Genomic DNA, 16,830 nt, shown 5'->3' with positions numbered 1-16,830 from the left:
GCATTATTAAGGTATTGTTGTGTATTGTTTTGTTGGATTGATTAAAAAATTAAAAATAATAAAAACAAAAAACAAAACTACTCCTCCTGAATGTAAACAAAAGTGGGCGAATCAATGGGATTGTGACGGTAACGATACCAAGTATAGTATTAGTATAGGGTCAACTCTACAGTGATTAGACTGATATTTTTTACTACAGCTAAATCGTCTATTTGATATTTTTTACAATCAACCTGGACATTCATTTTTGTCTGACTGCTTTTGGATTGTTTTGTGTCATGTTTCTGTGTCCTCTCAATTGCTCTGTTTATTGCTATTCTGAATGTTGCTGGGTGGGGTTTGGTTTTGGAATTGGAATTGCATTATTAAGGTATTGTTGTGTATTGTTTTGTTGGATTGATTAAAAAATTAAAAATAATAAAAACAAAAAACAAAACTACTCCTCCTGAATGTAAACAAAAGTGGGCGAATCAATGGGATTGTGACGGTAACGATACCAAGTATAGTATTAGTATAGGGTCAACTCTACAGTGATTAGACTGATATTTTTTACTACAGCTAAATCGTCTATTTGTTATTGTTTACAATGAGTAAATACTTACCTGGACACAGGAGTATTTCAAGAGGAAACTGATTTAAATCAGAGACAACAATAATTTTGCTTATGTCTATTTATTTTGCACTATTCACTTTATTTTTTTAATAAAAGTAAATAATTAAAATATGTATATTGATATTGTTACTCTGCCATCCTCTGTTTTTGTATTAAAAAATGTTTATCATTCAATTATGTTTAAAATTTTAAGTATCAGTAACCATATGGACAATACTGCCTATATGTTGAAATCGAATCGATGCCCACATTTGTAGTGTCGCCCAAAACTAATGTAAATAAAAAGAAGAATAAGTGCTAATAATATTTTAACAGAAGTGTAGTTTCAAACAGAAAATAAACATATATCAACAGTATATTAATAAATGTTTTGATAAACTATTACAACTGCAAATTATGCAATGTTACTGCATACATCAGCAACTAAATTAGGAGCATGTGTAACGCTTTTTGAAATGCTTCTATTATCATTTGCATATACACACACATATAGACACACACATATACATTATATATCTATACATATACACACACACACACACACACACACACACACATGTATATATATATATATATATATATATATATATATATATATATATATATATATATATATATACACACACACACATGATGGGTGAGCTAGTTTGTTGACTTTTTAGAGGGTTAACCATGGTAAACATAACATTTGAGCAAAACACCAAAATATTTGTAATATACAGTATTTAACAAATACAATCACATTTTAAACTTTTATAGATGGTTAGTGAGTTAGTGGAGACCAATATTTTGAGGGTGAGGCAATTGAAAAAAACAGATTAAATAGCATTTTAGCTTTGTTTGCTGGTTATAAGCCAGTTGGTTGTTTAGCACAAAAAAAGTCCATAAATAGAAAAAAAGGCATTTAACCAATAACACAAAAATATGGACGGTATGGCTTGTAAGGGCTATTATGGTTTGCTAAATTGCCAACTAATCAAACTAAACTGTACTGTTTGGAGAACACAAAGCCTTGCAGTACATTAGAATACTCAGCAGAGGTCAGATAAACATTTTCCTCCAATCCCTGAAATGATGGATTTATCAGTATTGTGCCAAAATTGTAATTATTTCTTGCCAGATTAATTTGAACCCTGATTGTAGAGAAAATATGGGGGTTAATTTGCGTATTTTATTATGAAAGCTTTTTTTCAAACACTAAATGTGTGTAATTTAATTTTTTGCATTTGAATTTTGAACTATGGTGACAATTCAAGTAAAAAAAAAAATTGCAAACAAAATACGTGTGTTTTAAAATTCAGAGCAGAAAAAATTGCTGCTTGGCAAGACCCACTTTTGGTCAATTAAGACTGAAGCAATCGATCCTGTCTCAGAACCAGCGACTGAGGTCAAGTTTGTAGTCAAGTGAGGGTCTTAAAATGAGGCAGGTTATGCAGCCCTACACGCCACAGGCCAGGTGCTTGGATCACTTTTTAAGAACACTTTAAACAGTGGAGGCTGCTGTGCATTAGTGAACAAATCCCAAGATTCCGCGACAAAGGAGAAAGCTGATCACATAATGATACATTCACACAATAATGACTGATACTAAAAACTTTATACAACAGACCATCTCAAAAAAACGGATTGACATTTTAGTTTTTTACTAAATAAGACACTCAGAATAGACATGAAAATATAGAATGTGTATTTTACAATAACTATGAACAACAAAACACTGAATATTGAGAATATATGAACGTTGCTCCTCTATTGCAGACCACCTCCTTGGTTTAACATCTGTTATAATCGTGCAAGAATGACTAAGCTGCAACAAACACAGCAAAACAAATGAAAATAGTAAAAAACCCATCCGCATATTCAATATAATATCACTTTTCTGCAGAACTTTGTTGTAGAACTCTGCCTCCGTCTGACACTCAAGTCTCAGGCTTGTTGCTGTGTAAACAAGCCCCGCCCACCCTGCTTCATGCCTGGTCTGCATGGAGCTGCTGTGACATAGTTCCTATGGTTACTGTAGTAACCTGTTTGTCACTCAAAAGTGCAGATTCTAATCATTGGAATCATTTTCTATAGTCTGGACACATCCAGCAGGCTGCATTGAAATGTTTATTATGTTGTAACTGTTTTTTGTATGCTTTTTTGCAAGACCCGTGTCACATGACTTCAAACTTGACACCTCATTGGCTGGTTCTGAGACAGGATCAGTCTTAATTTACCGGAAGTGGATCTTGTGTTTTGAAGCAGAAAATTTTTCAGCACTGAATTTTTTAAACACATTTTGAAAGAATTTTTTTTTTTTTACTGAAATTGTCAGCACACTTTGATGTAAAAAAAAAAATAAAAATCAGTTCACGAAATTCAAACGCAAACATTCAGTTACCTAAATTCAGTGTAACAAAATTAGCTTTCATAATAAGGACACAAATTAACCTCAATAAAAAACAATTAACAACTAAAACATTTTTTATTTAATAATATTTTCTGATATTTGCGAACAAAGTAGCAAACCTGTTTTTTAGGCTCGTCTTTACAATGTTAAACACATTTCTTCACCAACACATTTCAAATGCAGACAGATGGTATTAAAGCTGGGGTATTTAAGTTATATTCTTTAACTAAAACAAAAAAATCATACTAGCATCATACAGTATATTGCAACCGTAATAATTTATGAAAAAATCGTACGTCTGCGTGCTGTCTGTGCCTTATAATTAAGTATTTTGGTAAATAAAACCCCTGCCGAACATCCACTTGGAAAGATCGCAATACCTGCGCTTGCCTTCACAGCATCTAACGCTAAAAACCCAAAAAGAGGAATTTAGAGGAAAAAGTGAAAAGACGCTTTATGTCTAAAAAACCAAAGAAGAGCTAAAACCCAAATAAATATTGGTCCGGCGTATTCAAGATGGAGGGGGGGCATTGCGGTCCAGTCTTGAACTAACTTTGTCCGTGCAAGTGGCTGTTTAACTTCTAGACAGGTCATCTAATGTTCCATTTTCCTATATTTTGTGTGTATCCTTTTGCGACGTGTGTTACCGATAGTCTGCAACAAAATACAAAAGAGGGGATCGTTCGATACAACTTCAGACTGTCAACAACTTATGCGTGTGCACGATTTGTGCACTTTGAGAGGAGGAGACTGGGAGGGACTGTCAGCGCAGAGAGGCCGATATTATCGGCCTGCCGATAAATGCGTTAAAATGTAATATTGGAAAGTTTTTTATTATCGGTATTTTTTTTTTTTTTATTAAATCAACATAAAAAACACAAGATACACTTACAATTAGTGCACCAACTCAAAAAACCTCCCTCCCCCATTTACACTCATTCACACTCATTCACACAAAAGGGTTGTTTCTTTCTGTTATTAATATTCTGGTTCCTACATTATATATCAATATATATCAATACAGTCTGCAAGGGATACAGTCTGTAAGCACACATGATTGTGCGTGCTGCTGGTCCACTAATAGTACTAACCATTAACAGTTAATTTTACTAATTTTCATTAATTACTAGTTTCTATGTAACTGTTTTTATATTGTTTTACTTTCTTTTTTATTCAAGAAAATGTTTTTAATTTATTTATCTTATTTAATTTTTTTTTTTTTAAAGTACCTTATCTTCACCATACCTGGTTGTCCAAATTAGGCATAATAATGTGTTAATTCCACGACTGTATATATCGGTATCGGTTGATATCGGTATCGGTAATTAAAGAGTTGGACAATATCGGAATATCGGATATCGGCAAAAAGCCATTATCGGACATCCCTAGGATTTACAGTTTGAATTTTGTCTGGTAACACAAGATTCAAGTACCCCAGCTTTAACACTAAAATTACCAAAGCGGTGCCATTTGGCACTTATACCTTCCATGCCCAAGGTGATGCCAAATGGCGGGTGTGAAAAGCCCAGCTTGTCGCCATTGTTATGTAAGTGAGGCCAACACTCTCTACTCAGCTGTGGGGTTCGGAGAAGGACAGAAAGACCTCAGGCCCCTTCAACACTAAGCCGGCTAAGGTTATCCAGGCTATATCCCACCAACCTTATCCTTGTCCACACACACACAATGCCACCGTTTAAGAACCCGCCCCTCCCTCCATCCGCTGGCCCTACGCCACCTAGTACGCATGTGCGGGAAAAAAATGTGCGTCATAGTCACCTCTGACCTGGAAGTGTATTCTTACCCTGTGTTCCAATGTAGGATATTGACACATTTCTCTTAACAGTAAACCTTGCTTGCCTCACCATCAGCAGCTGTTAAGACTATTGTAGTGAATCACACCTGAGTCATCATACACAAATCATATCTTTATTGGACGAGTGAAAGTAAACAATGTGATAAATAACATTTTACAACAATCAATCTACGGGTCTAGATATCTGGTCAGCAGAGGTGTGGACTCGAGTCACATGACTTGGACTCGAGTCAGACTCGAGTCATGAATTTGATGACTTTAGACTCGACTTGACAAAATGTAAAAAGACTTGCAACTCGACTTAGACTTTAACATCAATGACTTGTGACTTCACTTGGACTTGAGCCTTTTGAATTGACATGACTTGACATGACTTGCTACTTTCCCCAAAACCCAAAGATGAAAAAGTTATTCGGGAGCGCTCCGTATTTTTCATTGTGTACTTGTCTATCAGCGTTGCGTGTGTCAGCTGGTGTGGTCTCAGTACAACAGCCAATCAAATTAGATCTACTTTGTTTTCATCACACAGCATTCATCCAATCAAATTGCAGGACAACCAACGAAGAAGACATGTCCAAACCACAGGCCAGTGAACAAAAAATGATACCTAAAATAATTTTGTTTGGGTATAAAAATTACGAGGTGGTCAACACAAAACGGTTTGCAGTATGCAACACATGCGGTTCGAAAATTACTGATGGAGAGGCAACAACTTCCAACTTCGTCCGGCATTTGAAGTTGCACAAAGAACGGTAAGTTTTGAATGTAAGATAACGTTTATTGGATAAGTAACGTGACTTTTATTTGCTGTGTAGTTAAATCAGTGAGGCTGTAAACTCACTGCTAACGTTATAACGTTATTGCAAACACGGGAATCTGTTGCAGTTCACTACCTTATTCATACTTTTTGTTCAGTGATTTTTTTCAAGCAGGGTTACGTTAGTCAATATATCACACGTAACGTTAGACGGCGGTCAGCAGCACCGCGTATTTTAGCCACCTAAAAAAAGACAAAAATAGTAAAATAAAGGTCAGTTAAAATGTATACTATATTATGAATATGTGTACCGTTTTAGCTAGCTTTCTGACATACTGTTGGTTGTTTACCTCAGTGGTCCCCAACCACCGGGCCGCGGCCCGGTACTGGTCCGTGGATCGATTGGTATCGGGCCGCACAAGAAATAATTTTTTTTTTTTTCTTTTTTTAATTAAATCAACATAAAAAACACAAGATACACTTACAAGTAGTGCACCAACCCAAAACAACTCTCTCCCCCCTTTTGTTCTGGGCATTGAACATGAAGACTCTTCCTTCACTGTTCCGAGTGGCCATGAGAGTCTTGGCAGTGCCTGCCTCCAGTGCTCCAGTGGAGCGAGTTTTCAGCCATGGTGGCATCATACTACGCCCCCATCGTGCACAAATGACTGACAGACTCTTGGCTAATTTGGTCTTTTGCAAATGCAATGCAGCATAGGGCCCTGACATATAAAAAATACAACTTTTTTGTTATGTTCACGTATATGTCATGTTTTTTCAATGTTAACACTTTTGTACAAATAAGTACATTTGCACTTTATTTTTCAATCAATCAATCAATCAATGTTTATTTATATAGCCCTAAATCACATTTTTCAATGTGTTTGTTCTGTAAAGGAATGAGTTAATGTTTAAAATGACTGGTTAATAGTGCTATTATAAAGTGCAATGTCAGCACAATTTTCTTTCCTGCAATTTAAAATGCACTTGTTTTAATAAATAAATACAGCGTTTGAAAAGCATACACAATCTGTGTTAATATATTAGTCTGTGGTTAAAAGGACTTGAAAGGACTCGAAACTCAAAATGCAGGACTTAGGACTTGACTTGAGACTTTCCAGTCTTGACTTTGGACTTGACTCGGGGCTTGCCTGTCTTGACTCGGGACTTGACTCGGACTTGAGGGCAAAGACTTGAGACTTACGGTACTTGTGACTTGCAAAACAATGACTTGGTCCCACCTCTGCTGGTCAGTCCCCTGAGGTAGTACAACCTGCTTTGTGTCTTCCCATACAGGAGCTACACAAATAAGTGTATTGGAATGTAACAAGAGTGAGGTTGCACATGTTGCAATACAACATATGTAAATTTTTTCTCATGAATTTTATATTTTTTCACCTCATGTATAAAATGATCACTTCATTATGTGTTCAACAATTAGTAATGGTATTTCCACTTTTGTGATCACTCTAGAAAGTAATAGTAGTTGTATTTAGAGGTCAACACAGTTTATGTTTGCACCTTGGTGCAACTTATTGCTTAGAGATTGTCAGAACATACTTGGCACAGCCACAACATCTCCTTTCTGCAATTGCGACATGTGAACTTGTTGCAATAATCACAGTGCAGAGTGGCATGTTTTTTCTTGCAGCAACACTACACCTGGCACAATGCCCTTTTCTCTGTGCCAGGTGTGAGTGGTTGTTGCTGAAGGTTTTCTTTATTCTCCTCCTTGGCTGCTATATGAGACTGTGCAAGCTCACTTGCAAGCGCCACTATGAAGTCCACTAATCTCTCTCCTTGAACCCAGTACATGCCTGATAAAAGCACATGTGCGTTCAGCGCTGCAATGACAATCATATTGTATAACAGCGACTGGCCAACGCCGTGTTCCTGAACACACATGCAGTGTACTTTCGCACAACCTTGTCCAAGACATCCTTACTGCATTTCATGCTGTTATGGTCATTGTGGTAGGCTTTTTTTGTGTCCAGTGTCCACCACAGTGTGCATGATGCTGAGGATGCAGACTATCTTCCTCCGTTTGGGCGCATAAACAGTCAGTGTGGCACCAGAGGATGAAACCTCGCTCTCAACACCAGCAAAACCAGAGAGATCATCGTCGACTTCAGGAGGAGCAGCACCGACCCTGCCTCCCTCTACATCAACGGCGAGCGTGTAGAGAGGGTCCACACCTTCAGGTACCTTGGAGTCCACATCTCTAATGACTTTTCCTGGACAGTCAACACCACATCAATCATCAAGAAGGCTCAGCAGCGGCTACACTTCCTGAGAGTCCTCGGGAAGTACAACCTGAAGCCTGACCTGCTGCTGACCTTCTACCGTTCGTCCATCGAGAGCCTGCTGACCAACTGTATTACAGTATGGTACGGCAGCTGCACTGCAGCAGACAGGGAGAGGCTGCAAAGAGTGGTCAAGACGGCTCAGAAGATCATCGGCCGCCCTCTCCCCTCTCTGACGGACATCTACACCTCCCGCTGCCTCAACAGAGCCAGTGCCATCATCAAGGACAGCACCCACCCTGGCTCTGACCTGTTCCACCTGCTGCCCTCTGGGAAGCGCTACAGGTGCATTAAAACCAAAACAAACAGGCTAAAGAACAGCTTCTTCCCCAGGGCCATAACCATCCTGAACGGACTGCCCCATTGTCCCTCATAACTGCCTTCTCTTCGGTGCAATAACCCATTCCACCAACCACCCTGTTTTTTTCATGTATATATTCATTTCACACTATATTCATTGCACTTCTATATTTTTTAAATATTTTTATATATTTACACATTGTTTTTCTAGCATGCACACATCGCACTGTATGGAATGGCCTCAATCTCGTTACCCTGCGTAATGACAATAAAGCTGATTCTGATTCTGATTCTGAAAACACCTGTGTGCTGAATTCCCCGTGGTCCGAAGTCTTTTTGCAGAATCTGGAAGCTCCCGGCAAATCTTATTGACTGAGAGGGTGGTCTCCTGTCTGAGCAGTCGTTGCGCTAGTGACAATGAAGTAAAACAACCGTTCTTCCTTTGTCCATGAACAGGTCCATAAGCTTCATCACTACATCTTCACATAGTCTTTGCCAAGATATGGGTTGATGTTGCACACATACTTGGATTGCCACCCAGAACTTGATGCCAAACTTGTCAGGTTTCGTTGTAATGAAACAGCAGCGAGTCTTAGTTGGAAAAAGTTGCTCATCCATGATGATGTGCCTGCTTGGGTTGTACGAAGTGATGCAGGTGGCAACAAAAGACCCCCAAACGCCAGAGACTGCAGCAAGCCGGTCAGTCGCAACTCGTCAACAAAGCGTGGGTGTCGCACGATGTCCTGGAAGCAGTTTCGAGTCATAATCTTGTTGATCGGGGCACTACCAGTAGACCATGTGTTTCGTTTCTCATGGTCTGAGAGTCTTTCATGTGCATTTTTGAAAACTTTTTATCAAAAAATGGCTTCCGTCTGGCCACTATACCATACAGGCCTGATTAGTGGTTTGCTGCAGAAATGGTTGTCCTTCTAGAAGGTTCTCCTCTCCACAGAGGAATGCTGTAGCTCTGAGTTTGAGTTTGGCTACAAACTCCCATCCCTCCAGGACCTGTTCTCCTCCAGGACCAGGAGGCGTGTGGGTCGGATCACAGCTGACTCTTCTCACCCTGGACACAAACTATTCTCCCTTCTCCCCTCAGGCAGGAGACTACGGTCCATCCAGACCCACACCTCCCGCCACCTGAACAGTTTTTTCCCCTCGGCCATCAGACACATGAACAATAACAAGATCTGATAGCTCAGTTACAGCTCATGTTATTCTATTCTGTGTTATATGTGTTTTATGTTGCACGATTGTGCCAAGTAAAATTCCTAGTTTGTGAACCCGTTCTCAAACAATGGCAATAAAAACTCTTCTGATTCTGTCACCTCCCTGACTAGACTAAGATGAATGCAGCAATATACAGAGACATTCTGGATGAAAAACAATGCTTCCCATCCAATCTGATGGGAGCTTGAGAGTAATGGGGAAAAACTGTCCAAAGATAGGTGTGCCAATCTTGTGGCATCGTATTCAAAAAGACTTGACACTGTAATTGCTACCTACGGTGCATCAACAAATTATCTGATCTGGTTCATGTGATTTTAGAATTTTTTATTATTAATACATTTGAAAGAAAATCTACATTTCTGGTTGTTTTACTGTCAAGACGGGGTGCTAAGTGTACATTAGCACCTACTCAGTGGCCTAGTGGTTAGAGTGTCCGCCCTGAGATCGGTAGGTTGTGAGTTCAAACCCCGGCCGAGTCATACCAAAGACTATACAAATGGGACCCATTACCTCCCTGCTTGGCACTCAGTATTAAGGGTTGGAATGGGGGGATAAATCACCAAAAATTATTCCCGGGCGCGGCCACTGGTGCTGCCCACTGCTCCCCTCACCTCCCAGGGGGTGATCGGGAGTGATGGGTCAAATGCAGAAAATAATTTCGCCACACCTAGTGTGTGTGTGACAATCATTGAGACTTTAACATTAATGAGAAATAAAATCAACTTTTTGGATTTTAGCCAATGGCTGCAATGAAACAAAGAGTGAAACATTTAAAGGGGTCTGAATACTTTCTGTGAGCAGCACGGTGGAAGAGGGGTTAGTGCATCTGCCTCACAATACGAAGGACCTGAGTAGTCTTGGGTTCAATCCCGGGCTCGGGATCTTTCTGTGTCGAGTTTGCATGTTCTCCCCGTGACTGCATAGGTTCCCCCCGGGTACTCCGGCGTCCTCCCACCTCCAAAGACATGCACCTGGGGATAAGTTGATTGGCAACACTAAATCGGCCCTAGTGTGTGAATGTGAGTGTGAATGTTGTCTGTCTATCTGTGTTGGCCCTGTGATGAGGTGGCGACTTGTCCAGGGTGTACCCCGCCTTCTGCCCGATTGTAGCTGAGATAGGCTCCAGCGCCCCCCGCGACTCAAAAGGGAATAAGCGGTAGAAAATGGATGGATGGATGAATACTTTCTTAACCCACTGTATAGATTTTTTCTATTTATTTGTTTTCTTATTTCGTGGGTTCCCTCCGGGTACTCCGGCTTCCTCCCACCTCCAAAGACATGCACCTGGGGATAGGTTGATTGGCAACACTAAATTGACCCTAGTGTGTGAATGTTGTCTGTCTATCTGCGTTGGCCCTGCGATGAGGTGGCGACTTGTCCAGGGTGGACCCCGCCTTCCGCTCGAATGCAGCTGAGATAGGCTCCAGCACCCCCCGCGACCCCGAAAGGTACAAGCGCTAGAAAATGGATGGATGGATTGTTTTAACCAGGATTTCCTGTGTTTGTCAGCAGTGAAGGTCAAAAATGGGTAGATAAAGGTAAACCTGTGTCATCACTCACATTTAGACTTTTAGAGACTTAAACTTTGCTATATAGAAAAACATTGGATTTTTGTCAGGTCATTGTTTACGTCCACCCGCACAGTTTGTCACACAGGTACCCTAGCAGCACATTTTGCCCTTGTGGCTGCATTTACATATGGAAGGTGGCCCTGGTGAGTTGTAAATTACCCCAGTAGTGCCATTTGGCACTCAACGGGCAGTATAGTAAGTGTAAGAAAACGCTGGGTTTTAGTTCAGTTCCATGACCACCAGGGGGAGCCAGACACCAGGCAGTTCAGAGCCACAAACCAAGCAAAATGCAGTCACGTGCATCAACACACTTAAAATGCAACAATGCCATTGCTCCTCTTTTGAGGTCAGACACATCTTCCTTTTCTCTATTTCACCCGCAACCAAATAAGTCATGTTTTCTTAATTAAAACACTAACTCCATTACTATTGTGTAAGTCACAAACACACTAGCTGTTAACACTATCAAACCTGAATGCCTTGTGTAAAAGAAGATCCAAATGAATTGAAGTTATCAAATGAAGGCTGTCAGCTTGGCAAGGTTGTTCTGGTGCATCTCTTGAATGTATGAGTAAGGGGTGAAATGAGGAGAGCTAACCAAAGACACACACACACCCACGCACACCAGTGATGCTGTAGCTCGCTTGCCACCAGCTGAAGTGTAATTGTGTGACTCAGCCTGCCCCACTGGGCAACAGATGCCACTGTGTATGCTAATGTTGACAAAATAAGGCAACAACACTATGCAGACATCTTGCCTAAATAGGAAGGATTGAAATCTTTTTTTTTCCATAACAAAAAAGGTACCATATTTTTCGGACTATAAGTCGCAGTTTTTTTCATAGTTTGGCCGGGCTCCAGTGCGACTTATATACCGGTATGTTTTTTTCCTTTTTTATTATGCATTTTCAGCAGGTGCGACTTATACTCCAGGTGCGACTTATACTCCGAAAAATACGGTAGTTATAATTCTAGCGATATCTTCGTAACAAACTAAATCATCATGGCTAGAAAGCTTTTTAAGTTAAGTAAAAAATACACAACATTTTGGAGGGATGGGCAAAAAAAAAAGAAACATTTCTACCAAGCTGATTAGTTAGTAGGTAAGTATAAACAAGTCAACTAAATATTTTGGAGGAAGGAGGTTAAACAAAATATACAAATTTTAAAAGACAACATACAGTAGCATTTATTTCACTGCTGGTTTTGTTACGCAATCAGTCGGTACTTTTTGAGTTAAAGGAAAACTGCACTTTTTTTTGGGTCACAACCCTTATGAGAGACAAGGACACACCTGTCTTTTTTTTGTGGGGGTGTTGGGGTGGATTTTAAAGATGATAGACGCTTGGAAGATGCGGCTAATGGGAGTCACCGTTGTAACCTTCAAAGCAGTGTTAATTTTGGCAGCAGTGTTTAATTTAGTTTTACTAAGTCTTTTGACGAAAATGTATTTTAGTTTCAGTCATATTTTAGTCATCTAAGTTGATTTAGTTTTAGTCTCGTTTTAGTCGACCAAATTCCTCAACATTTTAGTCGACTAAAATTACAGTATTTTTTTGTCGACTAATATATAAAGTATAAAGGATAACGCATCTTTGAAGATGTACAACGTAATAAATCAACTCTGCATAACTTGGCATTTCAAAAAAAACTGAATATGGTGCATCACATTATTTCAGAACCAATTCAGACTAAGAGACTAAAGCCTCATCATTTTTTTCAGTTAATTTCCAAACGTGCATTCAAGACAGTGTATTATGAAGATCGTCCGCCATTTTATTAAGCAGACGAGCTGGGTCGAGTGGGGTACAACGTATGCACTTGCTCTGAGCAGAGTGTAAAATTAATTATGCGCAGTGCGTACACTTATAATAAAATAATAGTATTTAAACAGGAAATAATGAAAATGGAACATAAATATGTATTTGACGCTCAAACCTCAAAGGTGCCATATGCAATAATTTAATGTCAAGTCATCATTAAATGTTCCTGATACGTCAAAACGCATTAATAAATAATGTTGGTTTCGAATACCTTTATAACTGATATCAGTTGTTCAGCCAGGATATGCTCATTTCAAAATTAAATTTACAGCCCCGAAATCTTGTTATCGTTTTCATTTCGGTGTCCCGCCCTCCACCGTTTGACGAAATACAAAGTCTGTGAGTGTGTCACATCCAGGTTGCCACTTACGCACTGCCATCTTCGTCTGACTACTGCCACTGGTAAAGTTACTAAACATGTCAGACTTTAGTAAATCTAAAAGGCGTCATTACGATTCTCAACTTATTCATGACAAAGCCAGGAACAAAACAAGGATTTGTATTGGGGATGCCTTTGAAAGATGCAGACGATTGAAGGCGGAGAAGATTTTTTCATCTGATGCCAAACTTGTTAATTTGATCCTTGATAGGTAAGTAAGGCATTTACATTTTCTTATTACTTGTAATAAATGGAAATGTCATATGTAAACTATATTGTCCAATACAGTGTATGACCTTGTCTAACAGCTAGTATGTTCGTGCAACGAATGCTTAGCATGCTAGCCTCGTCAATGACATATCGACATACAGGCTAAAGGGGGAATGTATGTCCTGCTTCAAAGTCCTTCAAAACAACTTCAAAATCCTCCATAAACTTTTTTTATACACACTACAAATCTATATATAATGTAGTAACAGACACGTTCATAACAATATGTAATATGTTAAATATTTACCGTATTTTAGTAATTGTAATCAATGCCGGAACTAATTCTTTGGCACTTTTATTTTTGTTTCCAAAGCAGCACACTTCCGACTTCTGGCAACAACTGTGTACAACTTCCGGAAAAGAAAGGGATGTGTCTTCTAATCATGGCAGATTCGGTAAAAAAAAAAAACAGATCAAGATGACTATTTTTGGACAAATGAGGATTTACAACCGTATTTTTTATTTTATTTCAATATATGGAGGATGAACTAAGAATAAGACGTTGGAGCAGAAGGAAGTGAGGTGAAAAGTGACTTGAAACTGCAAAATGTGGAATGAAAAGCCATGCTATTTCGACATAAACGTAGTGCTTACCCAAATAAACCGGAAAACACGTCCCTGGCCAGCTTGGCCAAACAGACAGCTGTCCATTGAGTGAATCACACATTATATTGATCATGATACACGCAGCACTGTTTGTCTAGCTGTGTACAAACAAAACATGAAATGTGGGCTAATACTTTACAGATACTGTAATATGATTGTTCATGCACAGATTGGTGTCCTATCGCATTGTTGTGCAGTACAAACTCAAACGCGTTTCGTGTTGATGCAGTTGCGAGCTCATCTCTTTCCGTAGCTAGCTCTTGCGGCTCAGACCGTAGCACGCCAATGTGTTACTACGCAAGTAAAATAGTTCCTCAGTGTTTGCTTGTACAATAACAATTTCACTACAGTTTGGTTATTATACAGGTTACAGAACGTAAATTAAGTATTGACGGTTTTTGAATGCATTTTTAAAGTGATTTAGAGGTAGATTGATTGTTCCCATTAGCTCCATTGCGAGCCAATGAAAACGAGCCAATGTTTACATGTTAGAATGCAAAAAAAACCCAAAAACTTGAGTCTTCTTGTCTCTCATAATGATTATGAACGACAGGCAAAATTCCCCAAAAAGTGCAGTTCCCCTTTAATGAGGAGGCAGGCAGTGGAAGGGCGTAATACATTGGTGAAGAGCCAAGACTTACTATTCAAGTCCTGGAACAGTCCACCCTAAAATCTAAACGTCACTGTCCACTCATTAATATGTCTTAAATCGTCCTATGTGAACGAGCAAGTAGCAAGTTAGTAGTGGTCTGGGTTCTACTAAAATCAAACTTTATTTTCGCTGACAAAAATTCTTAGATTATCGGGTTTATTACTTGATTTAACAAAACGTTTAGGCGATTTCTGCAATCTTGATGTTGAAAGAGCACAACTTTGATTACGTAAACCTTGCTTATGATGGGGATGGGGGACAGAGAGCAAGCTGTCCTTTTACCTATTGTACTGTCAAAATAACAGTGAGTGAACGTGTGTGTGTGCGTGCGTGCGTGTGTAAGGAAGTGCACGTGCTCAGCCACGCTGTGGTCTGAAGTATAAGTGCGTGCCAAGGGAGGAGCGTTTCTCACCTGTGTTCTGTGCCAGATAACGGATGCCCTGGAATGGCCCAGTTTGTTTCGACAAGGCCCTTTGTCATAGTGGATCAGGAGGAAATCGTCCTGCCACACACACACAATACAGATTACAGTCTGAAAAGGCGTGGGCAGCTGTTGTGCAATACAATTAAAATGGCTACTTTAAAAAAGGACCCAGGCGACCCAGATGGCTGTGCATGTACAACTGAGATTACATAAGAAGCAGCAGCATCTGTATGAGTCCCGTGATGGATTTAAAAGCGGGAAAAAAAAACATGCAATTACATAATTTCTCTCCCTTATTAAGCTGTAGCTTCCTAAATAAACAATGCTTGAATGTACAGATTATTACAGCATACAAAAGTGGGAGTGACTCACATCCAGGGATTCCAGACAGTACCAGCAGAAGGCGTGCTTGCAGTTCTTGCACATCATCTGCGCACAGCCCTCATCCCTCTCGATGTAAACTTTGCATTTAGGACAGCGCTTGATGGGCGCGTCGTCCTCTTCGTTCTTGTAGAAAGGACTGCGACAAACAAGAAGACAAGGTAGGAAGCTCTTTTGCGTGATCTAAACTCATGGACAAATTAGCTCTCTACACACAGGGTTAGCACCGTCATGAAAAAACTTGAAAATCCATGGATTTTTTTAAAATGCTATTTCCAGGCCCTGTAAAAGTAATTGAAAATATATTTTCTTTCAAAAGTTTCGGAAAACTAAAATATATCCTAAGTTTTATTTTACAAATAAAGATGATGTGTCGTAAAACGTGTACATTGCTACAGACCGTCATGATATTTTGGTGGTGTGGAAAATGTATTCACTCTAGTCCAGGGGTATTCAACTGGCAGCCCACCAGGGAATGACACCATTCAAAACATGAGAGACAAACATGTTTTGTGCTCATCTACTTGGACCACTGTAAGCACATTGGCAGATCCTTGCATTGACATTTTAACCTTGCTAGCAAACAGAGAACACTGGGGTCTAAACTTGTGATTACGAATTCCTCAAGGCACCCCTTTAAGACTTCTCCTTTTTTTTCATAACATTAAGGTAGTTGTGTTTACTTCAGATGCTGTCAGTGGTTATTTTTTAACTGTTCCTCAAGGTTCTATTGTAGGTCCTCTCGTTTTCATCATTTGGGTTGTTCAACTTGTGACCTGCGAAATCAGTTAAGCAAAACTCACAAAGACTCACAGTTTTGATTCCTAAAAACAATAGAGTGCTGTCATAGAGATCTTTAGCTAGCCAGCAACACTACGACAGATTCCACAGCAACAAGGCAGACAACTTTGGACGTTTCTGCAAAAACTATGTCTTTACAACCGAGACACTGTGGGCACTAAAATGCGTGAATTCATACTAACTCATTCAAGTCAACCAAGGACACAAGCCGCTTTTCTCTGCATGTTCCCGGACAGCCAGATTCCAGCGTAATATACCGTATTTTTCGGACTATTAAGTCGCACTTTTTTTCATAGTTTGACCGGGGGTGCGACTTATACTCAGGAGCGACTTATGTGTGAAATTATTAACACATTACCGTAAAATATCAAATAATATTATTTAGCTCATTCACATAAGAGACTAGACGTATAAGATTTCATGGGATTTAGCGATTAGGAGTGACAGATTGTTTGGTAAACGTATAGCATGTTCTATATGTTATAGTTATTTGAATGACTCTTACCATAATATGT

The 16,830-nt window shown here is 39.4% G+C and overlaps 1 protein-coding gene across 2 annotated transcripts in view; it reads right to left on the bottom strand.

The window, feature by feature from the left end:
* The window catches only part of rnf144aa (ring finger protein 144aa), a 77,197-nt gene that overhangs the window by 6,936 nt on the left and 53,431 nt on the right, over positions 1-16,830 (bottom strand). For both annotated transcript variants that reach the window (XM_061968334.2, XM_072913647.1), the window contains exons 7-8: positions 15,506-15,653; positions 15,122-15,211 (exon numbers count right to left, since the gene is read on the bottom strand). In XM_061968334.2, the coding sequence (XP_061824318.1) occupies positions 15,122-15,211; positions 15,506-15,653 (238 nt within the window). The remainder of the gene's footprint in view (positions 1-15,121; positions 15,212-15,505; positions 15,654-16,830) is intronic.

The sequence above is a fragment of the Nerophis lumbriciformis genome, linkage group LG08 (genome assembly GCF_033978685.3).
Source record: "Nerophis lumbriciformis linkage group LG08, RoL_Nlum_v2.1, whole genome shotgun sequence".
NCBI lineage: Eukaryota > Metazoa > Chordata > Actinopteri > Syngnathiformes > Syngnathidae > Nerophis > Nerophis lumbriciformis.
This window is presented reverse-complemented; position numbering and strand designations above follow the sequence as displayed.